We start from the raw sequence: 27,475 nt of genomic DNA on the forward strand, positions 1-27,475 counted from the left end.
CATGTAGATTGCATCATTCCCAGGATATAATGCCATCAAACCTGTCCGCTTGCTCACAGTGACTTTTTCCATAAATATGTCCTGCTGCGTTCAGATTTTGGCTCACCTTGCAAACACTTAACAGGGAGGCTGTTGGCAAGAAGTTAGGGTAGAGTCACGGTGAAACATTTGGCTTTTTGTGATCACAAATCCAGCTCACCCTGAGAGTTTCTGGAAAGTATCAGGAGTTTTGTGCATGTGTGAATAGGGCTTCTGGTATTGAAGACAACTTTAAACAGTAATGAAACAGAGTTAGATACGTAAGTAAATGCGACCTTCAGGAATGGGATTGGTTGTTTCAATGTAGTTATTTCTGCTGCCTGTAACCACAGCCTTCAGCTTGGTGTCAGCAAAGACTTTTACACTGCCTTTGTATACAACTTTCAAGGCAATGATTCACAGTGAGGCATTTGTTTAAATAAAACAGGAAGACATTTTTTGTCAGAAAAGACAGCTAATGTACTGTATGTCCAAGACAAGATCAAGAGATGTCAAGATGTACCGCTTTGAGCACAGGGATCACCAAAAGGAAAGAAAAACCTAAAAGGTTCTTATACTGTAGTAGCGTTAAACTGTTTCTTGGGTGGTCATTCAATCAGACAAGAACATACAGAAGTGGGAAGTGCAAATCCAAATTAGGAAACTGAGCACAGCACAGCACAGCCCTAGAAATGGGTCAGGGTTGTTGGGGAACATGGGATCTGTGACTTCCATGCTAGCTGGGTATTTATAAACAGACCCCATGGGGAGCAGGAGACCTAGAAACTTGCTGTGTCCTCCCAATCACACACATGCTCCTTGGTAGAACATGCAATGCCACCGCTGGTTTTCTCCCTCCATCCTTCCCCTTTTCTCACAATGCATAAATTACGATGTTTCTGTCCAATATTATGCAGACTTCTGCCATGGCATAAAACCCCAGATAAAGAGAGCACTACTTTGAAAAGTCTAGTCATGCATTCCTGGGAATTACAATAGGCTGATAGCATGTGGGCCGTAAACAGTTAATGCCCAGACAGATGTTTGAGGACTGATTAACTAAGGGAGGGATGTCAGCAGAGCGCTCACATGCGGTTCACAGCCATCTGAGCTGATAAGAGCATGCAGTCACAGTCTGAAGTCTGCCCCGTGTCTGCATGTGTGTCTCTTAGTGTAGTGCCAATGGATGGATGTCTCCCTGCTGGGTGATGCACGGTGAGAAAAAGCAAGCTAGAGCAGCATATGTACATAAAACATGCATGCTTGAATCTCACAGCCTTGTTAAACCCCTGTATGAGCATTCACAGACACATGAGGAAACCTATACGCAGCCTTAATGTGCATATGCAAACAAATGCCCTGTGGTGCTTTTCTTCAAAGAACATTGCAGGTGTGGATGTTGTGTTTATTAACATTTTTCTACTTCTGACTGAGAATTATTTACTTGAAATGACAACTGATGTTTCAGAGGTTAACATATATATATATATATATATATATATATATATATTACTTTTGCATTTCAACTTTCTGCAATTTTATTTTACATCATCCAATTGATAAATGCAATTAGATGCATTTGGGTGACTTAACACAAGTGTTGTTTGACAACATCAAGTTTGGATGGGAAGTGCAAATAGAAAAAATAATTCTGTCCATGTATTTTTAACATTCAATTATTTTTAAACTAAGATACAAGTTGCATCTTCTTTGACTTGCATTGCTTGTGCTAAAAGTAAATGTGTGTAAATGTTATTCTAATCAACACTGAGTTTGCAGATAAAACAACCCTACATGAGGTATATTTGTTATGTACCCACAGCTGCTTCACAGTTAGAAGGTGTAGAAATGTATCACATGCAATATGAACATCTTCACATACTTTATCTCTCATTATTCCTGCAGTTATCCTGCCCATGTTCCCTTGCTTGTTCATTGTATGTCCTCTTGCAGCTCTCATATCATAGAAATTATTTCAGCATAAAAAAAATATAGGAGTCAGAACAAAGAACTGACCCAGAGAGAGAGCCAAGATCATATTTTAAATAACTGAGGAAGATATCAGTCTGACTATGAATGTAACATAAAACTGCAGCATCTCTAAGTTGTTGGTTAAAGTGCCTGAGAAGGTGACATTAATGGTATTGAGCTTACATTTCAGCCATGGTGTCTGGCAGGTTGGCTGGGATGGCAGTGAGACCTTTCCCTCTACAGTCCACGATGTTGTTACTGCAGGTGCACATGGCCGGGCAGGAGCCTCCTCCGATGCTGCACGGCTGCAAGTTGGAAGAGTCCTGGTGACCTGCAGTGAAAAAAAAAAAACACACTTGAGAGAGGAAACAGGAGGAAGTATGATTTAAAGAGAGGGATATTCAGCTCCAACAGGTGTGTGAGCACAGGTGGATTTGTTTGGTTTCAGCATGACTCTAAGCAGGATTACAGGGTGAGATTGTTGGCCGGAGGATTTATGCGGTGACATGGAGCTGCTCCTGCACTCATGTGGAGCTCAAACTCTTCCGCTGCTGTTCCTGTTGTCAAACCTCTGTGCTTTATAAAGCGAATTGCAAATGAGCACTCATTCCCAGGGATGTTTTTGACATTGAGGAAAAGAAATGAAACATCCTGCTCCTGAATTTATTGTACAGCCTTGAGAATCGATGGGCAAGAAAGTAGGTTATCTATCAAAGGAGCACCACAGTATATTGAAGGGAGAAGAAGGACATGAATAATAGAGTTGGGGTTGGCGATTGAAGGCCTCCCAATAACATCCATTGATCTCTCTGCAAATGTTCCTCCTGAGTCTGCGATCTCTGGGTGGAATTGGTGCCATTCTGCACATTCAGCGTTACAGCCCCCACCTCTTCACTTCCATTTGTTCTAAAACACTTCAACTTTTCAATTTGCATACAGAGCACACAACCCATCACGCTGTCTCTAGATACCTGTTCAAATAGCTGCGGCACTGTCAACGATACGGTGAAGAGCGGGCGCTCACATTACCAGGACGGCATTTTCGGTGTGTGTGTGTGTGTGTACAAGATGTGTGCATGTAAGCCTAACCCAGATAAAATGAATAAAACAGACTTTAAAATGGCCTCATTTACACAGCATTACTAATCCGGGTTTCAAACCATGAATATTTGATGACCTTCCTATCTATCGCTCAGCTTGTGTGGAAAATGTTGGCAAGCGAGAGAGTGAAGAGGGGGGAGAAGAAGACAGAGTGAGTGATGGTGAGAGTCGGTGACAGAGAAAGCACAGTCTTTTAAAAACTCCACTCCCTAAAACAGGAAGAAAGATGGCTGCCAAACATTTTGCTTTACCATTAAATTACTGGCTACAGCTCTGGGAACATTTAGCTAAAACGAGATGTTTAAGGTTATGGCTTCAAGCATCCGGCCAATGACAATCAATCACCTGAGGATGCTTTGACACATCTGGGAATAAGGTAAACACAACAAATGGCACAAAAAAAAAAAAAAAAGCGTGAATCAACTCCCGCTCCACACTCGCTTCAACCCACATGATGTGAGGCTCTGTGATCTGGGATTGCGGAGCTTTGACAGATCTGGGATCAGGTGTGGGGCAGAGGAAAAACTCCCTTCTGATCTAACATGGCATATTTGACAGGTCTGGGATCAGGGAGAGTGCAGAGCACAGCTGGAGCGGCCTTAACAATGACAGCTCTCTGACAGGTATACTTGAGGTGAGGCTGTTTGATGTGCGCCCGTCCCCCTGTTCCTTCCCAGTGCTGTTTTCCCCATTATCTTATTCCCATCGGCCCTCTCTACCACCCTTTTCCCATCCCACGTCCCTTCTTCTATTTTCTTTCACCTTCCTATCACTCTCTCCTCTCCTCCAGCTGCTTTCTCTCACTGCTCTTAGCGTCCTGATATTCAGCCTTTTCGCTCCCATATCTCTGCCAATGACTGTCACCGAACCCATAACCTCCTGTCCATTTCTCTCACAAGTCTTTACATTTAACCTCACTCCGCCTCATTTCTCTCATCATTATTTCAGAGTGTTATCCCTGGCGTCTTCTCATTTCTCTCTTTCCTCATATTCCCTTTCAGCACAACAGTTGGCCTCACCGTTTCTTTCCGTATTTTCCCTCTTTGTACAGTCATCTTTCCCTGTTTCCCACTACAGGACTCATATTTTATTTCAGCCCTCAAGCAACTTATTACTCATAGCTCATTTCAAACATAATATTTTGACTTCATTTATTATGCCTTTGGAGCATTATTCACCACAATAGTCATTCATTTTCTGTCATATAATCCTAAATTGGCATAAGTGGCCTCTTAGTTTCAGTTCCCTCTTGAAATTAATCAAGAGCAGCAAAGAGGGTTTACATGGACTTGTTTTGGTGGATAAATTCACAGTAGAGAGGATTCTGACAAACAACGCCCCTCTATCAAAGCTAGACCAAAGGATTTTGAGCTATTTGGATAAAAATGGGTTGCTGCAGATACTTGGGAAAAGCCTGATTTAACAAAATGAGGAAAGAATAAGAGATTTTTACTAAGAACTTGAATCCTGCTGTTCACATTTTGTTTGATCAATTTGTGGTGAGAAAAGCTCAGAAACAGCTCAGGGTCGGAGAAAGTCGAAATGGAGAGGGAACCAGAATGAGCTGCTGGTTGTGAGTTAATATTAAAAGTGTTTGCCCTCGAAACATAACTTTAAAATTATATTTTTACCCAGAGTTTAAATTATGAGCCTCGGATACTAAGTAAATATTCATTGCTTTTGAGAAATGAAATAATGAGCCCCAGATTTGGGCTTTGGACTGTTCAACTTGAGGTGATTTTCAGTTTTCTGGCAGATGAATTGCAGGAAAAATGTAATTGCAGTTAAAGTGTCAAAAGTGAGAAAAAAATACAAAATGCTGATGCTTTCCAGCCACACAATTAAGACTAATAGTCTTTGAGTCATGATGCCTGGAGTGTTGGAGAATTTCATGATATTTTCGGACGACTAAATCACATTGTACCCAATTGTGTTCTTTCTGCCTCTTTTCTCTTTTTCTTCTTCTCTTCCGTCACAGCAGCACCCCACCCCAAACCCCTCGCAGGTGGCCTGGCCTGGTCACAGCACAAACTACACACACAACCGCACAGCACAACGGAAATAAAGGAAGAAAGAAAGGAAGAAAGAAAGAAAGAAAGAAAGAAAGAAGTTTGTGTGTGTGTGTATGTGTGGGTGCTAGAAAGCCAGTCCCTAATGAGGCCTTCACTGGGAGTTCAAGCTCTGGTCGTTCATTCACTAGAGACAAAAATGGGAGAATGTATTTGTGTATGTATTTACTGAGAGGCAGGAAACAGCAAAATATATTGTCTTCTCAGTTTTTTATGTCTTGCCCCAACAGTGTGATCATTCTTATAATAAAACCAACTACCCCATCAAAATTCTTATAAAGTGGAAATTGATCTCAGCATGCAAAATCTTAACTTTTCTGTTTCGGTATCCTACAAGTCCCCAAAGTTTCCCTGGGAGCCCCTTTCAAACTGGAACTGTTACACTCCCACGCTTTGACTTTCTTTCCCTGGGCGATGAATAGTTAATGATCTGTGCTGTCACGCCGTATGGCTGTGTAAAAATCACAACCCATGAAGAGAGGGAGAGAGACACACCCACAAACACACAAACGTAGACACAAACAGCCCTCGCAGCTGGTGTTGCGAGTGAGATGGCCTTGTGAGGGAGTAAAGTTCTCATGCTGTTTTCCCATTGTCCTGATATGATAACCTACCACGCCCACTCCCACATGCTCTTTTTGTCTCTCTTACACACATCAGGAGAGAAACAGTGAGTTCAAAGATAAATAATCCTCTATGTGAGGAGGTGAGAGGTCCTGAATAATAAGGACGACTGAGGTAGAGGGGTATTGTAGTGTGTGTTTGATATGTCAGGGCATTTTTCCTGGCTCCGCCGCTATCTCCTGGAAGCTGGAGACACATGAAAGGGGCCAGAGGAGAGCCGTGGGGTTGCCCCGGGGGCAGAGGAGCTGTCAGGTGGCTGCCAGGTGAATGCACTAACACAAAAACACACAATGCTGGAGGAGGGGCTGGCTCGGACAGGGGGCTTGATTTGATCAAAGAACTATGTATGCAACAAAAAGGTTGCAATTTCCTCACCTCTTTAGATGTTTCAAAACTAGCTTTGCTTTGTGCTGTCCATTTAAATGACTAAATGAACAATATGCAACATGAAATTAAATGTTCTTGTGGTATCTCTGTTCTAAAGCTTGCCGACTGTAACTCCGCAAATCTTACCTGAGCAGCTGAATTCGTGTTTCTGCACCTCTGCCACGTTGAGTCCTCTGAGCTCAGTCGGGGAAGTGCACTGGGTAAATAGACCGATTGTTGGCCTCTGTCTGAGCCACTGTGCCAACCAGGCAAGGTGACAGTCACAGTTCAGATTGTTGGAGTGGAGACGGCTGCAAAAAGAGAGAGCAAGAAAATCAACGTTCAAGCTTTTAAAGATCAACTCTGCCTTTCCTGCTATCTAAAACACCACCAGCTGGAGACACAAATAGCATAAAAAGTGTCTATTCTTTCCTAGAGCTCATCACATTGAATCCCTGGGGCGAAACTCACTAAATGATACGCTACATGGATGATTGTAAATGGCACATACTAAAAAAGGGGAACACTAAAGAGGCCTTTTCTAAACCCAATTTCTCCAAACAAGGCATTCCTGGAATGCTGCGTTTTTCCAGAATAGCTCCTGCTGTGGTGCGGTGGACCTCTGGAGCACGTATGTTAGCTTGCAAACCCATTTGCACAGTCACATAGTGTACAAACAAACAAAGAATGCTATATAATAATACCCCACTGGGAGCGAGGAAGCCCAAAAATCCACCACAAGAACAGCAGAGTCACGGCTCTGAGTTTCAGCAGGCGTAATTGTTTTAATTTGTACATAATCTTAGATTTAGTAAGCACATACAATGCACAATACACAATAGGCTTCTGGCGCTATTTGTGTCTTTCTGGGCCAGTTGTTGTAGTGTGTGCTTTAGATGGAGGGGATAATGGCCTCTGGCGTTGCTACAGACCCTTCTGTGGTGCTCTGTGGTTATGGCTGCCTCCCAACACTGCCTGGAACGACCGAATCTATCTGCTCTCATAGAGATCATGAGACTTCAGCACTTTCTTTTCTTTGAGTGCATAAATGTGGGATTAAAGTTGTTCAGATACTGATACCAGTACTGGAAATGAAAATGTGGGATCTGCATCGGCTAGTATGCTAGTCTATGGATTGATCCAATGCAATAATTTATTGGCCTTAAAAAAAAACTTCTTTTGAAAATAAATAAATTCTTCTTCATCCCTTCACACCAGTACCCTTCGCAGCGAGTTGCACTGTGCTTCCACAATAGATTTGGCTGCCAAGACATTGAAGTGAAGAAGAAACCAATTTCAGGAAAAATACCATGAGAAGATATCAAAATCCAATAATGGTGCAGTGCTTGATGGTCAGATTGCCTCATTGGCTGTCCAACTTATTGATACAGGATTCCAACTTACAAGGTTCGAAGCTTGGGCATGTGATTGAAGCTAGAGACGGGGATGCTGCTGATGTTGTTGTTGTTTAATGTTCTGTGAAAAGAAAAGAGGGAACAAAGTCACATCATCAGCATAGCGGAGAAATCTTTCAAAACATATACTTCCGTAAGAGTTTTGTTGTGCCCTTTCTCTTCCGTGCCCTCTTTATGATTCATCCCCCATCTCCCATTCTCTTCGTCTCTCTTTGTGGCATCCCGCTGGGAATGTAACACCTCATTCAACACAGATGGGAAGCCCTCACACCGCCCACGCACACATACAGTCAGGCATGCAAATATACACATATTCACGCACATACTAGCATGATCTTGTAGTTCAAGAAGCACACAGAGCACACACACACTTGCACACCCACACACTTCTGACACACCCTCGAACCCTAGGCATCAGCTGCAGTGAGAGAATCAGGTCATTTCAATCAGCCTAATAACCCTTTACCATATTTCAACCTGCTCCCCCTTTTTAGCACAACCTGTCCTCCCCCTCCATAAAACCTTTACATACAGAACCCATCAAAAATCCCCCCCTACCCTCTTACACCATTATGACAACCCTATCACTACATCTGCAATCCATCCACGCCATGAAAGCAGCCTTTAATGGCTTTTTTTTGATTCCCCACCCCCTAAAAAACCCAACAAATACAAAACAGTCTTTCACGGTAGAAATAACGAGACTGTCAAAGTGCCTTTGTCCCCCAGCATGCACTGCTAGTCGACATTGTTTCAGGTGAAGAGGCCTGTGATTATGATTTTTGACAGGGGATGATTAATTGAATGTTTATAAAAACTCTATGAGCATAGCCTCCAATGCATCCAGGGTGGAATGCTCACTTAAATGGGATTTTTGATCCAGGATGGTTGGAGCTCTGTTGTCAGCTGGGAGCTCGCCCAGGGGTGTGTGTGGTGTAGATGGAGGTGGAGGAGTGGGTGTGTTAATGTGATGGAGGGGAACGTTGCTGTCAACTGTGTGGAACAATGAGTTAATGGAGCTTGGTCTCCGTGATGCAGGCCCCCCTCATGAGGCCCACTGGGGGTATTTTGGCATAATAACCAGGGCCATACTAATTAAAGCTCTGCACTCTGTGTATACATTAGTTATGGTTATCAGCAGGGAAAAACAATATCTTAATTTAACTAAGTGGTTAAATGGAATTACACAGAGTAGGGTAGCATAATTTCAGATACTTACAGCACTTCCAAGCCTCTCAAAGCTCTGAATGCTCCATCCTCGATACAGCTGATGTGGTTTTTATCTAGCTGCCTATGAAAAACAAAGAAGAGAGAGAGAGTTACTTTGTAATCCAAGACACATACACAATCTTTCTGTCTCCCTGTGGGGTAGTTGTAATCATCGATACAGCAAGTAGGACACTGATGGACTATGGTAAATCAATACTGGTTTAGTCATCTCAGCTCATGTAACTCCTAGAGGAGCAGAGGGGGGTGATACTGAATGTTTATCTGCATTAACGCACCTCATAAATCTGTGTGTGAATGTGCATATTATCTGGTATGATATCAATCTCAGTTGCTACAAGCCATCTTCAGGGAGCTGCTAGTGTGTTCTAGGTAGTAAGTTCCTTTAATCAGAGTTACAGACAATTCACTGAAGATGCATACACACCAAGATGCAGGATTTACATTTAGCAATGGACATTTGGTCAGCCGGATAAATATTTTCTATTATTTGTCATGTTATTTGATATTATGTCAGCAGTCTTTATTGTTTGGTGGCATTCTACAGACCAGCTAATAATGAATGAGGTAAATAATTGTTGCTTGGTCACATTAGTATCCTTCCATACTCGTAACCAGAAGTACTTACAGGTTTTTAATGTCTGTAGCTCCTCTGAATGCTTTTCTGGGGATGGACTGGATGGAGTTCTCACTCAGATCTCTGTAGAGACAAAAAGAAGGCACTGGTTACACACACATTAGCCTCAAGGATGGCTTAGTTTGGTTCAGCAGGGTGTGTACTCTTTGATAAAGTACCCTTTTATAGAAGCAAAATTAACACGTTTCAACAATTTCCCATGTTGACTTTGGATTTCCAGTGTTTAAAGCGTGCTTTTCAACCAGCAGACCTCACACTCTATCCAGTGTCACTCCCTCTTTGACCACACTCATCGGTGCAGAACAGAGAGCTCAGGGCAATTTTGTTTCTCTCCAGTGTGTGCCAAAACCCAGAGGTGTGGTACTGCATGGAGAGCTCTACTCACAATGGAGAGGTTATTTTACAGTGGCTGTATTATCCAGTGTTCACTCATGCTATAATGTGTCTCTCTCTGTGCTTTGACCAGGCTGTGGTGAGAGGGCCCAGCTCACTGCCTGCACACAGAACGAACAAACAAGCAGCGGGGCAGCATCCAATGAGGGGTCCTTACTGCCTTTAGGGCGGATTCATTTAGATGCTGCAGCACAAGGAACATTATATTTTAGTATTATGTGTGTGTCCAGTGTTTAACAGTGGTTACAAATTAGGCATTTGAAAAGTGCATGTGTGTGGAAAGTACGAAAGGGAGAAAGGGAGGGTCAGATAGGAGAGGAGGGGAGGAGAGTGAGTGAAACACAAGTAGCCATAGTTTTAATTAGCAGGGTCTTTTGTCTGTCGTTTAAATGGTGAGCTAACCTCATTCAGAAAGGCTCTGCCCCTTTTCTACACACACACACACACACACACACACACACACACACACACACACACACACACACACACACACACACACACACACACACACACACACACACACACACACACACACACACACACACACACACACACACTAGGCGCAGGGGAACTGTAGGGCGCTGCAAGAGAGGCTCCTGTCTTGACACACACGCAAGGAGCTTCAACAGCTCGGACAGACGTAAACAGAGTACTTATGGTCGCCCATAAAGTGGCTGAAGCACAGCACCACAATCTATAAAACTATGCAACACAGCTGATATGTTAGACTAAGATGACATCTGCTTATTTAATTCTAACGTACTTCACAGCACGCATTCCCATGATGCACACTAAAAGAATCCACACTTATAAAACCCCATGGGGTAATGTTAAATGAGTTCCCAAGACTCCCGGGACACATAAGTCTCACATAACGTCCCCATTGGGTCATCATTTCCAGAATTTTCCTTCGTTTCAAATGGGTACAAAGGAAGGGAGCAAAAAGCACCACAGTGGTTGTGTTGTGCAATCTATCTAATGAATGGGTGGCTGTGCCTTTATGGTGCAGCAGAAATTAAAACAGCCCCCTTGCAAGCCATTGCAAATAAACCATAATTAAAGATGGGATTTGTTTGTTTGTTTTGTTCCTGTTTGATGTATCAAATCCAAGGCAACAGTTGATCTTGAACAAAAATATAAAACATGATTGATTTTGCTTGAATATGGGAAATAAAAGTATTTGCACAGTGAATGGTTCCATCGAGACCAAGCTGTATGCTTCTGGTTGCCTGTAACATGTCTGTGGTCGTGCTCCATTTTACAGCCTCATCCCATTAGAAGACAGCTGTGTATTTACCACGGCACTGCATGCTTAAAATAAGTACCTGTAAACATTGTACAAACATATAAACAAACAGTCACATCTTAACCGTATCACATTTCAATAGTGTAGACAATAGCTTTAGCTGGCTCTTCACCTCATAAAAAAATGATATGCATGCCATGTACAGTACAGATGCGCATAAAAAAACACACATTGCTGGCTTACGTTCAAAGAGAGCATAAATATTCACTCTAATTGCACACTAATTTTATCACCTGAGGTTTCTGAGTTTTATTTCCTCGGCAGATTTGCATAACATCTGCTTTCACAAAGATATTCTGGCAACATAGTTGGCAGGCAATTTAAGCAATTACACAAAAATAATTGATCTATTTTAGCATACTTTGCAGGATCATAACCAAAGCATCAAACCAGCGAGCACGGGAGCCAGAACAGTTGTTTCACCCTCCAGCTCCGTCTTTGGTCTCATTGGCAAAACAATCTAAGTCCAGAGTTGAAAGCAGAGCCGGTCTGGCACCTGGGCTGTATCGGTGCCTCTATTCAAGGGGGCTTAATGGGAAAGGAATGCTTTTGGTCTACCTGGTCATGCACTCTATCTGAGGACCAATTAGTCCTCTCCACTTTTCCTTGCCCCCCTAAACAAAAGCAATAACAGAGCTCTACTGAAGACATTATGTAAGCCCTTCTTCCACAGGACATCTGCCAGAATATCTTCCTCGCTGCTATTACCATTAGCTTGAAAATGTCTGAATTCCTACATGACAATTTGATAGTGTAATAGAGTATGATAGAAAAGGCCAATATTCCTATCTAGGAAGTGGTTGAACATTAGTTGTTTGTAGCTAATTGTTTGTTAAATAGTGTTGTTTTTTTTACATAAACTAGCGAGGTTAGCATTCAGTCACTTCCTAACTATTATTACTGCTGGCTAGTAAACTGGTGAGTGCTCAGTTTAATAGTGTGGTGTGGTATAATAAGAAAGGTGGAGGTTGGCAGAGCATAGTGGGTTGGAGGGAGTGTAGCCCTGCATGAGAGACTTTAGGTAAGGAGGAACTGTTTTGTCGCTGTTTTGTAAGCAGGCAGCAAGGTTTTAAATTTGATGCGAGCAGTAACTGGGAGCCAGTGGAGGGAGATAAACAGCGGAGATGAACATTGGAGGGATATGTGCCCTTTTGGGTAGCTAGAAGACCAGTCGCTCTACTGCATTTTGGATCATCTGCAATGGTTTGATAGTGCATGTAGGAAGACCTACATAAGACAGATGTTTGTCTTAGCTAAAATAAATGTTGGCTAGAAAGTGGCTGAATGCATTAAAGTTTGATTGTGTAATATGATATGATAGCAGAACATCCATTTCTTGAAAGTGGTTTAATGTAATGTTAACCGTAAACAGGAGGTAATGGTTTATCAAATGTGTTGTTTTTCCTCTCTGCTTTTTCACTGTCCACTGTCTCCTCAGTTGACAATCTTCTTCTTGCGATTTTCTCTGTTTGTAAGATTTGCAACCCAGTTTGCAACGGTTTGACACAATGACAGCATTTGAGCTTCCCACTCAGAGCCGCAATCCAAGAGAAATGACCGTCTTGATTATATTGAGAGAATTGACGGAGTGCAGAGGCTGCAGTGAAGTGAAGTGGGAACAAGAATTGGAATAAGTACAAAAAAAAACGAGAGATGGAGACAGGCATGAGAACTTGGATTCAAGACAAGGCAGAAAGGCTTTGACAATGCAAATACAATGCTATCTGTGTAAGTAGTAAAATGAAAGCTCTAGGGTGGAATCCAACACTAAAACCCCATAATCCTATTAGCACGCTATAACACGATTGGCTGGAGTGATATATGCTCCCACTTATGGCGCTGTTTGATTGGATTAGATGGTAAGGTCTTGGGAGGTCGCTTTGTAGGTCTGTTGTGTTCTAGCAATGGGTGCCCCAAAATAACCCAATGACAAACAAAAAAGATGATATCTTTCGTGCCAGAAAGTCTGCCTTTCTCCCATTTACTGATGTAGCCTTTCTATCTGTTTTCTATCTGTCTTCTCCTCTGACACATAACAGAATAATCACAGTGGTCATGGTCTGGAGTCGACAGTCTTCTGTGTCCCTCAGGGATGTACCGAGGGGTTCGACTCCTACGGGAGCCAGAGCAATATTAAATTTAGCAACACTACATTTCTGCATTTACACATTCTTAAAACGGCAAACAGGACATTTCTGTGGGACACCATGCTGTATTTTACATAGTCTGTGGTTGCCCCTCGCTGGTATTTTCTAAGCTCAGCCTTAACTGTATTGGCTTTGAGATTTCTGACATTTCTGATTAGTTTGGAGGCTGATTTTCGGGAAGCACTGATCCCTTCCAAAACAGACACGATTATGTGAGAACAGTCACCACAAAGAGGGATATTGGCCACCATTGGCTCCATTACTGAGTCATAACAGTAAATCCAATGTTGCAGCCTTTCAGTAAATACCACCGCAATGCATCTCTTGAGAGTAGCCCAACATAGTAAACAACCAAACTGGCATGGAGAGAAAAGACAGCATGATAAAGAAGGTTTTCTTCATATATTTCCTTTGTTTCTGTATTTAATCATTTGCTCTGGAAAAAGTCCGAGTGAAAAAAAATCAGGAATTTCCGTTCACACATGCAGCTCATCCCGAAAACTTCAGGAGTTTTTCAGGAGTTTTGTGCAACTGTGTAAGCACTCCTGGATGGCCCCAGGTGGAAAAATTGGTATCAACCTGCCTGTTAAATGCACAAGTAGCATGATATGAGAAACAAATCTTATTGCTGCATTTTAACGAAATAACATACAACTTGCTTTTAAACTATGCTTGGGAAAATGCAAACAAAGACCTGTTGCTGTACAATGCTTCATCACTCAAAGGCATTTAAATTACCATTAAGAATCAATCATTATAAACTGGTACAGAAGCATATCAAATGGAGTTGTTTCATATTTAGTTTAAATAATCTTCATATTATCTTTTTTAAGTACAGAAACTTTTGTCTTTTGTTACTTATCTCTGCAGGCCAATACACACTTAAATAAAAAACAGGGGTCTGTTTATTGCTTCAGCTACCTCCAGGGTCATCACATTGTTGAGTTCTGCAGGAGCAATCAGACATAGTATCAAAAGCAGGGGTCGCAGAAGCAGAGGTCTTAACCTCCAGACTTGCACACCTCTGTTCAGGTTAAAAGGACTCATGGAAAGCGTCAGAGCCACGCCGCTCTCTCCCACTGCACAGACTGCTTCCATACACTCATTACAATGCTATGAAGAATATCCTGAGGTCTGGCTGCAGCCTTCAACCTCGCTCCAGGCCCCCTGGCATCTAACAGTGAGCTGTAATGATGTCAGACATGCCTTACTTTTTGTTTCCTTATTTCCTGCACACAGCATGCCGGCCAGCCCTTTTTCATTACAGGTGTGTGAACCGGTGCCTGAGCGAGTGAGTGACTGTGGCTAGACCTGGTATAGATTTACCTTAATACACTACATCCCTCCAAGTGGGCAGTTAGTTCATTAATGCAGCCTGGCTCTCTTTAGGTGACGTTGCTCACAGTTCATTCCCATTGTAGCCCTAATGATGAGGTAACACACATGTTTTCTGGTGTGTCCTCACAGCATGAACTATAGTCCCTAACATGCTGTGGTCACGACTTTTTAAAGTTCCACATGTATCCGACCTGAAACTATGGTTTTGTTTAGTCAGTGTAAAGTACTCCGACAATAAACTTAGCTACTGATATGCCTATTTACAAGAATCCCTGCAGAGTCTATATCTGGAATAATTAGCAAAGTTATCAGACGTAGCTCAAGGCGCCTGGACTGCAGATTAGCCGCGCGCTAAAGGTAATGTCTGGTTCCTGTCTGATTCACATCATTAACCTCTGATCTCTATCTCAGTGTACTGAGCTAATACTATACAGTACACAACTTCAACCCTCTTCTGCATGACATAAATACCTACTGAGGCTGCATAAGAAATGGGAGATTAGCATAGTTTTTATGCGTATGATAATCACACTTTAAATTCTTTCATCTGTGTTTCAGAGAGCCAGAAATACAATAATTTTGGAGGTGCTGCAAAAGGAAAAGCAGCCTTCTCAGGTGAAAAACCCCCACAGAGCTCCAGGCTTCATTGTAGGTTAGTAATATACAACTGGTAATACAAAAACATTCTTATCGACACATGCACACACATGCCAGCCTGCTGAGACAAACAATCGCCTCATTCATATCCAATAGATTTCATAACCTCTGCCTTTACAGTTGGTTGACAGCAGTGGCAGACGCAGGGGATCGTAAATCAGACAAGATGCTCTGATGCTCTGATGTGTGGGTTTTAAGGTTTCACTGAAGGGAAATACATTCTGCCATTTAAAGATTTATATGGAGGAATGTGCTCTGCAATAAAGTCCCTCCTTAATGATCCCCTTCATACTGTTTCTACTTTCTTTTTCTCTCTCTGTCTTTGTTTGCACTGTTCTGGGAAACTTACCTTCCCCCCCATGTAGATGTCGACATTGTTGACACTGTTTTCCATAACAGTTCTTCCAATGAATAAATGCAAATAAAGTTAAGTCTTTCCTGCATTTTTTTTAGTGTCTACATCTAAAACGGAGCGTTTGTTTTCCTGATGACTTCACTCGATTGAATGATAAGAAAATGCTTTTCCTTGCCAAATGCTCTTAACTTCATTTGTCCATTTAAAGGGGAAGAAAAGGACAGAAAGAAGGAGGGGGAATGGGTTTGATTACTTACTCATTAAGCAAGTTAATGAGGTGTGTGAGGGCTGTTAAAAGAATGGCAGTGTGCTGCCACTAACTGCTAACTATTTCTTTCCTCCCTGCACGGTAAAAACCCACAAGTAGACACACACATAAACAACCGCACACATAAACTACTGCCTTTTTGAAAGAAGTGGCTGGACCTGGAAATGTACCAACAAATGACTCAGGATGCTGCAATTAAAAGAGCAATGCACTCAAATAAATGGACCAAACTGGAAACACACAGGTTGTTTATGTCCTCATCTGAATAATGTCTTTATTTGTGTTACAGGCACTATTTCTAAATAGCTCAAATAGTGCTCAGTAATTGAACAGAAGCAGCAGCTCTCCTGATTTAAAAACTCCTGTAATAACTTTCACTTTTCCTATTGCCTTGGAGGGACAGTTGACTAGATTTAGACTCAGTTGAAATGACTCAGGACTTGACTCCTTAAAAGAGGAGTGAAGGAGTTGGCAAACATTAAGTTAGTACAGCAACATAGTCCGCACCTGCAGCTAATTCATGAGCTGGCTAATGAGCTAGCTAACCTGCATACTTCCTGTATAGGATGATGGTGGTAGCTGACTGTTGTTCTTAATCTAATAGATTAAAATAATAGAGATTGTTTTAATGTATAGCGGACTCAAAGCTCCCTTGCAGTTTGAATATGAAATGTAGAGGATCATTTTACACAACTTATCTCTCCTGGGGAGAAAAGCTCAAATCTTTTCTTCATGTATTCAGATCACAAATGAATTAACATGCTCAAAGGACTGAATTGGCTAACAAGCTAGGTATGGTGAGCACAGACACAAATACTACTTTTTTAGAGGTATAGAGCTTCTTTCAAACAATATAAAAGCAGTATCTGCCTGATTTATTGTCAATTTCTCACGGTGAATTTTTTTTTGCTTTTTTACATTCTGCTTAATGTGTAGACATATCTTTGGTTTAGGTGCAGAAAACAGAAGACAACAAACCCTGAAGTGTCAGGCAGATAAAATAAGAGGGAAGCTGTTGAAAATGGTGAATAACATGAGGAGAATGAGGTGAGGATTATGGATCGAGGCTGCAGGGCCTTTGGGTTCTTGCCAAAACACAGGCATAAATGTATGTGTGTGTGTGTGTGTGTGTGTGTTTGTGTGGCCTGGAGAGAGTGACTGAGTGTTTCTGTGTGCGGTCAAGAGTATCTGCGCCTTCCCCTCTTCACCCCTGTGCCTCCCCTCCTCATCCTTCTCTCTCTGCACCTTCACATTATGCTTTCTGTCTCGCTGTAATAAATGATAAAGTGCCTGCTGGCTGTGTCTCCTGCACTTTCTCTCCCCTGGTCCCCCTCAGTGTTATTACCTCCACGTAGCAGCCAGTGCAATCTGGACAAGGGAGCCAGCCACCACCAACTACTATCATCATCATGATTACCATTATCAACTGGAGGTCAAATCACAGCCTTAAAAATAAAATCCGTCATTCATGTACGCACAAATTATCATGCACAGATGCACACAAACAGAGCATGCAAGAGCTCGGGGTGTGTAAGGTGTTTCTCTAGTCCCTTTGTGGTAGAGATGAGAGGAGAGACAGCTGGATGGAGGCTCAGTGGGAGGAGGACTTGATAAGCAGGGCGGGAAGAAACTGCTGCTTTTATAAAAAGTGGAATAAATAGGCTGCTTTAGGATATACTAATACATTAAAAAAAAACCCAGGAGAGAAGGCTTCTCTTTCCCTTTCTGTCTCACTGCTCTGCCTAAAAATAGGATCTACAAAGAATCCTAATGAAAAACAAACTCTCTGCTGATACTGAAAGCAGCATTATTCAACAGCATCTGTTTGTCTGTGGATTTCTTCTGCTTTTGAAAGCTAAAGTCAACAGCAGTCCACCAAAACTAGAACAAACATCCAGGGAAACAGACTTCCTGGTAGTCTCTTTTTTCCTATGCAGCATCACTTTCTCTATTTATTTATACAAACTTCAGGAAATAAGTCATCAAGCTGCATTATCTCATTTCCAGCAGACCCCATGGACTGTCACAGCAGAGCGCTCATTTATATATTTAACCCTCTAATGTCGCTCATGCTGAAAGAGGGGGGAAAAGAATGCTGCATCTGGAGAGGGTTTTGTGATTTATTCTGATGTTGAAAATCCAGCTAGCCCAACACTCTCTGTGTCTCCGTCGTTCTCCTGCTCTCATAACACACACACACACACACACACACACACACACACACACACACACACACACACACACACACATGCACAAACTGTCTCCTTTACGATGGGACCTAGAGGGGATTTCATGGATGGACTCCACTCTAATCATCTACAGCTCACCAAACCAACGAGAAACACACAGTGCTCCCAGACTGGAACACTCAACAACCACCAAGAGAAAACACAATGTCAGTGCAACTTATCAAGCCCACATGAGGGCTGACAGACAGACACACACACACACAAATAGAGAATAAAGACAGAGCTAGTTTAACTCTTGCCCACGTCTCTTCTTTCACTGTAAATGATTCATGATGTCGGTGTGTATGGGGAGGCTTTAAAATCCCGTATGAGCGCATAACATTTGGCCGCAGCTTTCCTGCCACCCGTGAAGCAAAATGAAAGAGTTAACATGGCGAAGAAAGAAGGGAGAAAATCTATCCCTCCTCTCAATTCACCCTAATTTCTCCCCACCATTATGTCTCCTTGTGTTTCTGAGTGTGTCCAAGCCTTTCATTGGCAGACAAGCTGAGTGATGGATCAGGGGCTGAGCGGCATCGATCATGACGAACGCTCTGAGGCGCAATCAACGGCCGAGGTGTGTATGATAGCGGACGCTGTCTAGGCCGATCCATCCATCCATCATGCTGTCTGAACAATAGGAGGAAAGTGTGAGAAGAACACAGAGGAGAGGAGGAGAGGGGGGGGTGAGGGAATACACACCTCTCAACAGGTCCATAATCACTGCCATTATCTATCCCTCCGTTAGCCAGCAAGCTAACACCAAGCCAGACATAATCATCTCCATCTCTGGGAATTATTTTTGCCAGATTGTCCTGATGTTTTACACTGAGCAAAAAGGGAAGGAGACAGCCATTTAGAAATACAACAAAGCCAATCTGGGTGGCTGCTCTCACTCACACTCGCACACACATACACACACACATAATGTGTGGTCTTACTAAACTAGTTAAAGATGCCTCTTTGTGTGCGGCTGGCTACCTACAAAGTGGAAAACTGATACTGAAGATCGGATGGCCGCTCTTCCAGGAAGAAAAAGCGCTGGTCTGAGGTCAGCGTTATTGAGCCGCTGTGATGACAGATCCACAGCACCGAACCACAGGCGGCTGATACCAGATCAGAGGACTGCAGCTAAGACGCACACAGTCAGAAGCTATTTCAATCAACACTTACACTGAACACACTTCCAGACACTTAATTGACTCCATGCACTCTGTAGAGGCACAGCGTTGCATCAAGAAGCAGTGTGAGAAATGGCTGAAGCAAGAAAGGGGATGAGAAAAAAAACCATTAAACTCAGGGACAAGGAGAATTGGTGGATGTTGACCCAACGGAACCCTTGCATAGATCAACTTCTTGTTTTATTTGCCCTCCTTTCTGAACGTACTCATAACTATCAAGAGAGAAACTGCTCAGTCATTACTTTGAGCTCTTGCAGTGGCCATAACACATGGAACGTATCAGAGGAGAGGAGAGGAGGGGAGAGGAGAGGAGGGGTAGAGGAGAGGAGAGGAGAGGAGAGGAGAGGACGATGCCGCAGGGAAGGTGAGCAGAGTACCTACCTTTTTATCGGGCCTGTTCTCGATACAAATCCCTCTGAAAGCTAAACTTAAAAACAGCCCAGAGGTACCTGCCTGGATATGCACAGTCAAGGACATCTAGTCTAAATGGCAGAACTCATTAGAAGGGGAAAAAAACGGGAAAAAAAAAGGATTGCCCTTCAAATCATCTTATTTTTGGATTCAAAATTGCATCTAGAAACCTTGAATTTGTTTCTTCTTACATGTTTAAAATTGCAAATTTTCTGAGAATGCGTTTGTGTTAATATTTATTTCATTCGCATTATTTTGCAGTTGGAAAAAACAAGGTCTAAGAGGGAGATTTATTTGTCCCACAGCACAGACCAGAGAGGTGAAGTGATGAACCAGAACAGCTGCAGCCTCTTCCCTCCGTTACCTATGCTTCCTCCTGATGATGTATGAGACAGGTGCATTGTGGCTGACGTCAAGTTAACAACTCACTCTGGCCATGTATCACCTTATCTTTCACAGGACACACACACACACACGGACAAAACACACACTCCAAGGCATGCGCACGCTTATATACGATGCTTTCCCTCCCACACATGAACGTTATCTTAGTGAAGCAGAACAGCAGTGTTATCAGCAGTAAATCAGGCCACTCATCCCACTATCTCCTCACAGAACACACAGTGGAGGTGACCAATGGATTGGTAAAGACATTAGGTGGAATTGGACATGTGTACAACAATATATTGCAGTCTAGCCATAGGTTCTTGGAGTATGGAAAGTGATTTATAAGAGTCTGGTTTCACCTGTTGATAGCGCCTCTGTAACATTGTATAGATAAATCATCCGTTATCAGGAAAAATCGTGCTCTCATTACACGTTTTTAATTCTTTCTATGTAGAGTCTTTCAAATACTTTGATGTACAATGTAGGAAAAAAAGACAAGATCTTCAGAATGAAATTATTGCTTTGCAATCATAAAAAGAAATGAAATGGTTTACTATCAATGGTTGGTTTGGTTTGGTTTGCTCGCTATCAATTATTTTGCAGAGCATTGGGTCATTAAGTGATAAAAATTCAGGTATTGACAGAACATTTTTAACTGAGAAACATTTAAAAAAAACAAGAAGGTTTAGTGTACCACAATAAAGTGGACTATAGTAAAAGTGGTCTGAGGATTGGTCTTAAGATTAGTTTAGGTCCTGGTCTCGTGTGGGGCTCTAACACATTTAACTTGATCTTGTCTTGCTCTCAGACAAATTAACTTTGGATTCTACATATTAGACCACAGCTTCAGGAATATCACTTAAATGCCAGTGCATCTTTCTGAGTAATTTTGGAAAGTTCATTCTTCACTATTAATGAAAAGTGGGATTTCACACTGTTCTGGTCTTGGTCTTGATTAGTCTCTCCACACTTGGTCTTCACTTGGTCTTAATCCCTCAAAGTCTTGGTCATGTCTCTGTGTCAATACACTTTGGTCTTAATCAAGACTTGGTGTCCATTTAGGTGGTCTAAATAGAAGACTCATAAGACACTAAATAGAAGACTTAGAAATGAACAAATCCTAACATCTGAAGGTCGAGCAGTGAACAATTGGCATATTGGCATATTGTTTGAAGTGACCCGAGTCAATTTAAAATCTAAATTATATAGATAGGTGCTGTTGATTTTGTTATTATTATTAGAAAAATGTTGAGATAAAAAATTATGGAAAGGAGGTAAGAAGGAGATTTGAAATGAAAATTACTCAACTAGATGTGTGTTACGTTAAAAAAAACAAAAAACTTTCCTGTACTATCAACAATCTGAAGTATTGAACAACCGCTATAGAGCGGCTGCAGCTACAGCGGTCACTTGTAGGCTCCATTGCCTCATCTTTTACAGAAACATATAAATTAGCTGGAAGTGTGTACAAACCGGTACACTAATTCTCCAGTCTTGCACACTGGATGCATACAAAACAATAGTACCTATAGGTGAACATTTAAGAGTTGGCTGTGTAACTATGTGCTCCAGTTTTTTCAAACCTTGAATTTCTGTTTCTGCTCAACACAATGCTGATCTCCAACAGCCTGTTACGTGTGTGAAAAGTTAAAGGTCAACCAATGGTCAGCTAGAACAGTGTGTTAATGTTTGTGTGTTTGAGGCAGCATGTCCTTCATGTGACAGGTGTGTGCACATGTCAGGGGTCAGTAAAGATGTTCTTAAACTATGAATAAATAACTGCAGGGTCTCTGACACTATGGTAGATCATTCATGGATATAACATGGAGACAAACGGCTGTACTGGCCTCAATGCTAACAAACTAACTACACACAGACTTTATAAAATGTGTTATTTATTCCATTATTTATTTATTCCTCTAAATAATGACTAGTGTATGGCATTTGGAAATATTTTTCTCCTATTTGTTTTGTTTTCTTTGTTTTGTCAAACATTTTGCAACCTTGATTTGGTAAAGAAAAGTGGGTCCCAAAGTTTTAAAAAAAGATGCACTGAAAGTGAGTCAAAGCCTCTGGCCTTTCATTTTCTCTCTCTCTTTTTATCAGAGCCCTTAATTAAGTTCACTGCAGAGAAAGACATTCTACAAGAGTTAACAGCCCAGTACGTTTCAGATTCAATTTCACTCAGACAGCAGGTCAAAACCATACTGTAGTCTTTGTGTGTGTGTGCGTGTGTGTGTGTGTGTGTGTGTGTGTGTGTGTGTCAAAACCTAATAGTCAGGATAGGATCTCAATCCAAACTTGAGGTGCAAGGCCAGAAATTGCAGAGGTGCTGGTTGCTAGGAGACAAAAGGTACCCTGCTGGCATTGTAAGGAAGACTTGAGGGTAGCGACGTGTGTTTGTGTGTGAGTTTGTATGTGTGTGTTCTGTTTGTAAGAGAAAGACTGAGGCTGGCAGAGGAAGGAGAGGACAATGGCGTTGGTCCCAGCTGTGCTGCAGTGGGTGTGAGTTGTCCTGAGAAAAAGAGCGGAACAATGGCGGTGAGTGACTGCTCTGGATGTTTACTCTGTCCACCACGTTGCTCTGGAACACCCTCATCCTCCCACACTGACAGCCCACATACAACATACACAGAGGAGTGAGTTAAGCAAAACTACAACCACCACATAATGACAGACAAAGACATTTCAGCTGGATATGGATGATCTGCTTCTACGACCAACAAGACATTCAAAATCATTTCTCATAGTATTACGGCAGACCTCAAAGTGAACAGTTTTCATTGGAACTATTTCTTTGGTAAGAGTAGGTCCAAAGAAAACTGTCCAGAGTGAGGTCTGTGGATTGTCTAGTCTGACAGTGATGCCGTTTCTGGAAAGCTCTTGTGTAATTTCTCAGAGCTTTGACTTGAGCAAATTCAATTCACCTGCCTTGTGTCCAGTCTGCAACACAAATCTCATGGCAGATATATCAACAACTAACACAGTGTTTCCTGCACAAATTCTTGGTGAAGTGGTGATAGGTGAAAAAAAAGGTCTTTATTGCCTTGTCTGAAACTACCCAAGGCAGAGTTTACACACATAAAAAAACAACTTAATAGAAACAACAAGTCTTAGTTTACATGATTCAAGGGTGAAATCAGGATCAGATCAGCATTTTATACATATATACCCCAAGACATAACACAAAAAGGGGTTGGTAAACCCTCTGCAAGGGCTCATTAACCCTGAGATTTCACTCTGCTTGGAGCTCATCTTTACCTCCTGAGCAGTGCATTCATACTTGACATTTACATTGATGGTTAATTAATACAAGGTGAATGGGAACAAATTAAACACATGACTTTGTTTTTTTTCCTTGTGTCTGTTGTAATGTTAATTTTCAGTCAGAGGTCTTCCCTTGTTTCCATTAGTTTCAATTCCAAGTGCCTTCTTCAGTTCGTTTGTTTACTTTAAAACGCTCTGTTCTTCATAGCCGTATTCTGCTTTCGAGAACTAGCAAACATTAGAATACTGTAATTGACAGAAGAAGAATGAATGAGAAATGTATCATATTATTATATTTTTTTGCCCTTTGTTGGATAGCTGAAAAGAGACAGGAAATGTGGGGAAGAGAGAGGTGAGGAGGACATGCACTAAATGGTTGTTGATCGGAACTCTAACAAACAGGCAGTTCAATGAGGACGGGGCGTCTGCTCTACACCAGACTGGCGCCCCATCAGAATGAGAATTCACCACAGTCGTGTAATCAAATATTTTAGAGAGGTCTCACATCTTGCCTTGAGGTGTTTTCCTTAATGAGCTACCGGCCTACAGCAGCAGATGTGATCTGCAATGCTCAGGAGGTAAAGAGGAGGCCCGAGCAGAGTGAGATCTCAGGGTTAATGAACCCTTGCAGAGGTGCGGCAGTAGGAATGGATTATCACCATAAGGGCCAAACACACAGACACACACAAAAACACAGATTTATGCTAAAGTGTGTCTTTGTCCACCTTCAGCTTTAATCTGAGTTGATCCAATATAAAACCTGAAGTACTTCAATGAAGTATTTCCACATAATCTTTTGTCATCTTGACAACAGCGTCTGAAGATAAATATGTCCCTGAATGATGGAAACAGCCTTTCCTTTTTCTTACAAAAAGAGTCCAACACAATGGGAGCTGAAGCACATCCATCATCATCCACAAGCATTAGCATAAAGACTGATTACTCCCCAGGGCTGTGAGTCGTCTGTGCAGAGTAATGAATGCATGCCGCTACAGTTAGCATGTTGTCGCTAGCCAGATGAGGCCAATACCTTTAGATGAATTGCCGAAACAACGACAGCTATGATGGATCAGTGGGAATACAGTGGCTTTTTGTCCCATATGTGTGAACAATGAGTCAAGACTGTCAGTTTGTCGAGCTAACATGCCACCGTGCTTGCTTGTGTAATCACGTCTCTGACAGCATGTGTCTTTGTGTGTTCTTAAAAAGCAACTTTTTTTTTGCTATAAGTTCTGCATGGATGCCAATGCATAGCCTGAGGCTGAGAACATGCATAGTTGTGGCTATGTGTGTGTGTGTGTGTGTGTGTGTGTGTGTGTGTGCGACTGGTAGCCCGTGAGGAAGCTGTGTGTCACAAAGCGCGCCTGGCACTCTCTAAAGGATCGACTGCCAGAGCAGGGGGCATGAAATTAAAACTCACCACCCAGGAAAAAAGGGAGAGGAAGAGTCAGAGGGAGGAGGGCGAGGAGGAGGTGGAGCAGAGAAGGGTGGCGGGGGAGAAACAAAGGATAATAAAGATGCAGGGGAGGACAGGACATAATGGGCTGGCGATATAAAATCACCCAAGTCAACAAAAGGAAACAAAATTCAAAAGAGCAACCTGGAAATGTGCTCTGCATTAATTCCGCCTGCCGAGTTCCTCCTCTGCCATATCTGCATGAAGGAGGGAAAAAAAAAGAATCTGACGAAAAGAAAATCCGACAACTATCAAAAAACCACAAGACAGAGAATCAACTGTTGAGAGAAAAACTGCTGCTGACCCTTAGAACTTCAAGTCATATATCATCATATGTGTTGACTCGCCTTGTTGCCAGACATACATTTGGTTTGTGTTTCTAGTGACGGCAATCGATCACCCCCACTGGTCCAGACCTAATCAACACTGAGGCTGTGCACAGGTCTGGCATGTACACACACACACACACGCACACACACACACGCACGCACGCACGCACGCACGCACGCACGCACGCACGCGCACGCACAAACACATGCAGACTCTATTCTGTATGTCTATGCAGGCGTCTTCTCTACTCTGACCTCTAGAAAGAACTGGAGGCCCCGAGAGGCTTTGATGGATATACCAGACACGAGCAGAGTGTGTGTGTGTGTGTGTGTGTGTGTGTGTGTGTGTGTTTAAGAACACATTTGTATGCCTACCTGACAATGCAACATCCTGTAGCTGAACTTTACTATTTACTTTGGATGGTGTATTTTACTGCTGTGCAAATCGTGCTTACATAGAAAATACTACTTGCATGCACACACACACACACACACACACACACACACACACACACACACACAGACAGACACACACACACACACACACACACACACACTGGCACTGTTGGGAGCAGCCGAGCGGATGTCCTCTCTCCAAGGTTTCTATCTCACCCTAGTCAGGACCTTTCACCCCGGCCCTGTGAGTCAGGCTGGGAGGTTCCTGAGCGTGACCGATCCATTAGAGTCCTCTGACAAGGATGAGGATGACATCTGAACCCCCAGAGGCCGGGGAGGGAGGGCGGCCATGAAGCGGAGGAGGATTGTTATAAAGACGGGGGAACAAGGGCTGTGGAGGGAGGGAAATGTTCCTGCTTACAATTAAAAAAATAATTTTACAAGAATATGGACTATATTTTAGGGTAGGCTGATGGGCTAGTTAGACCTCCCTTTCTTACAGAATAAAGGTGGGAAAATGATTCTTCAAATAACTTACAACAGATTGTTTTAAATTTGGGTGGAACCTAGAGTAGCAATTGAACCTAATAGCAACAAAAACAATGCATTATCTCTTTTTTTTTTACACCTCAAGCACTGAAGCATCCTCATCCATTCACTTCTGTAGTGTAAATGATGGGCAGGTGTCAAGGCACGCCGACGTGATTTTCTGATCAGTTGGGCTACATTCACTCAGCCTCAACTTTTTACCAATGACACAACTGTAGCACTACAGACTCTAGAAGTTCTAAAAAAACTAACTTAGCATCTCTTAACTTTAGAAAGCATATATTTCACTTAACATTGTTGAATAAAATAGATCATTTCGTAAATTAAACTTACAGTGATTGTAATGCCAATTATGTTAGCCTTAATAGCATTTTTGTGTTAGGATCAAGCTGAAAACTCAGATGTATATGCTGGCCCTCTGTGAGAAATTGAAACCCCCTGAGAATAATAATGCACCAGCCACAAAAAAAAAATTCCCCATTCGTTCTAATAAAGCAACGCACGCACTGGTGTCAGGAACCAATAAGAAGTGAGCAGCTTTGATTTAGCTGGTAAGTGCGCTCTTTTCAGTAATTAGATCTTGACGATGTTCTCCGTGGGCAAAGTAGATCCTGATGTAATATCTTTACAGAAACGTTTGGATTCATAATGTTACATTAATAAAGCCACAGGAGGATGCCATGCAGTTACAGTAGCACATACTGTAAACAGTCTGTGTATAAATCGCATTACAGAGCCAACATGATTTAGTAAGTGATGAATAAAATCTGAACCTCCTTCATTCTCTAGATGATTTCTGCCATAACAAGTCATATAACATTTTAAAAGAAACGATTCCCCCACAAGCTGAACAGAGAGAGACCTTGGGAGGGAATAAAGGAAGGAACAGGAGAGGCTGTGTGAGGGGAGGAGGTGGGAAAGGAGGAGGATGGGACTTTAAGGATGAGCGAGTGAGAGTGACAACCCGGTCTGGAATTCCTTTGTCTGCATGGGCTAATATTTGCGCTTGGATTTTGCTTTTTCCCCTTCCTCTTATTTGCTGTTGACAGAGAGGAATGAAAAGGCAGATAGCCAGCAGGTTACCTAGTTGCAAGACCTGTGTGTGTGTAGCCAGCAGGTTCCCAAGCAGCAGGTGGTGAGCACAGATAGAAGTATTGAGTTTAAGAATCTTGTTTGCTGCTAAAAATGGCTGCTGCTCTCCCATTATAACCACAAACAGATGCCAAATATGCAACAAAATGTATTTAAGAGAGGACACTGAGAGAAGGATGAACAGACAAAAACTCTTTACACATGGTGCCAAGATCCCCTTCACCTCCATCCCCTCCCCTCCCCTCCCCTCCCCTCCTCTTTACTCCTGGGGAGTCAGGGGTTGCAGC

At 42.3% G+C, this 27,475-nt stretch overlaps 1 protein-coding gene across 3 annotated transcripts in view; it reads right to left on the reverse strand.

Moving 5' to 3' along the window:
- slit1a (slit homolog 1a (Drosophila)) overlaps positions 1-27,475 on the reverse strand; it is a 100,748-nt gene that overhangs the window by 35,595 nt on the left and 37,678 nt on the right. For all 3 annotated transcript variants that reach the window (XM_065959420.1, XM_065959419.1, XM_065959418.1), the window contains exons 5-9: positions 9,420-9,491; positions 8,784-8,855; positions 7,554-7,625; positions 6,297-6,460; positions 2,173-2,320 (exon numbers count right to left, since the gene is read on the reverse strand). In XM_065959420.1, coding sequence (XP_065815492.1) covers positions 2,173-2,320; positions 6,297-6,460; positions 7,554-7,625; positions 8,784-8,855; positions 9,420-9,491 — 528 coding nt within the window. The remainder of the gene's footprint in view (positions 1-2,172; positions 2,321-6,296; positions 6,461-7,553; positions 7,626-8,783; positions 8,856-9,419; positions 9,492-27,475) is intronic.

The sequence above is a fragment of the Labrus bergylta genome, chromosome 10, assembly GCF_963930695.1.
Source record: "Labrus bergylta chromosome 10, fLabBer1.1, whole genome shotgun sequence".
NCBI classification, from domain to species: domain Eukaryota; kingdom Metazoa; phylum Chordata; class Actinopteri; order Labriformes; family Labridae; genus Labrus; species Labrus bergylta.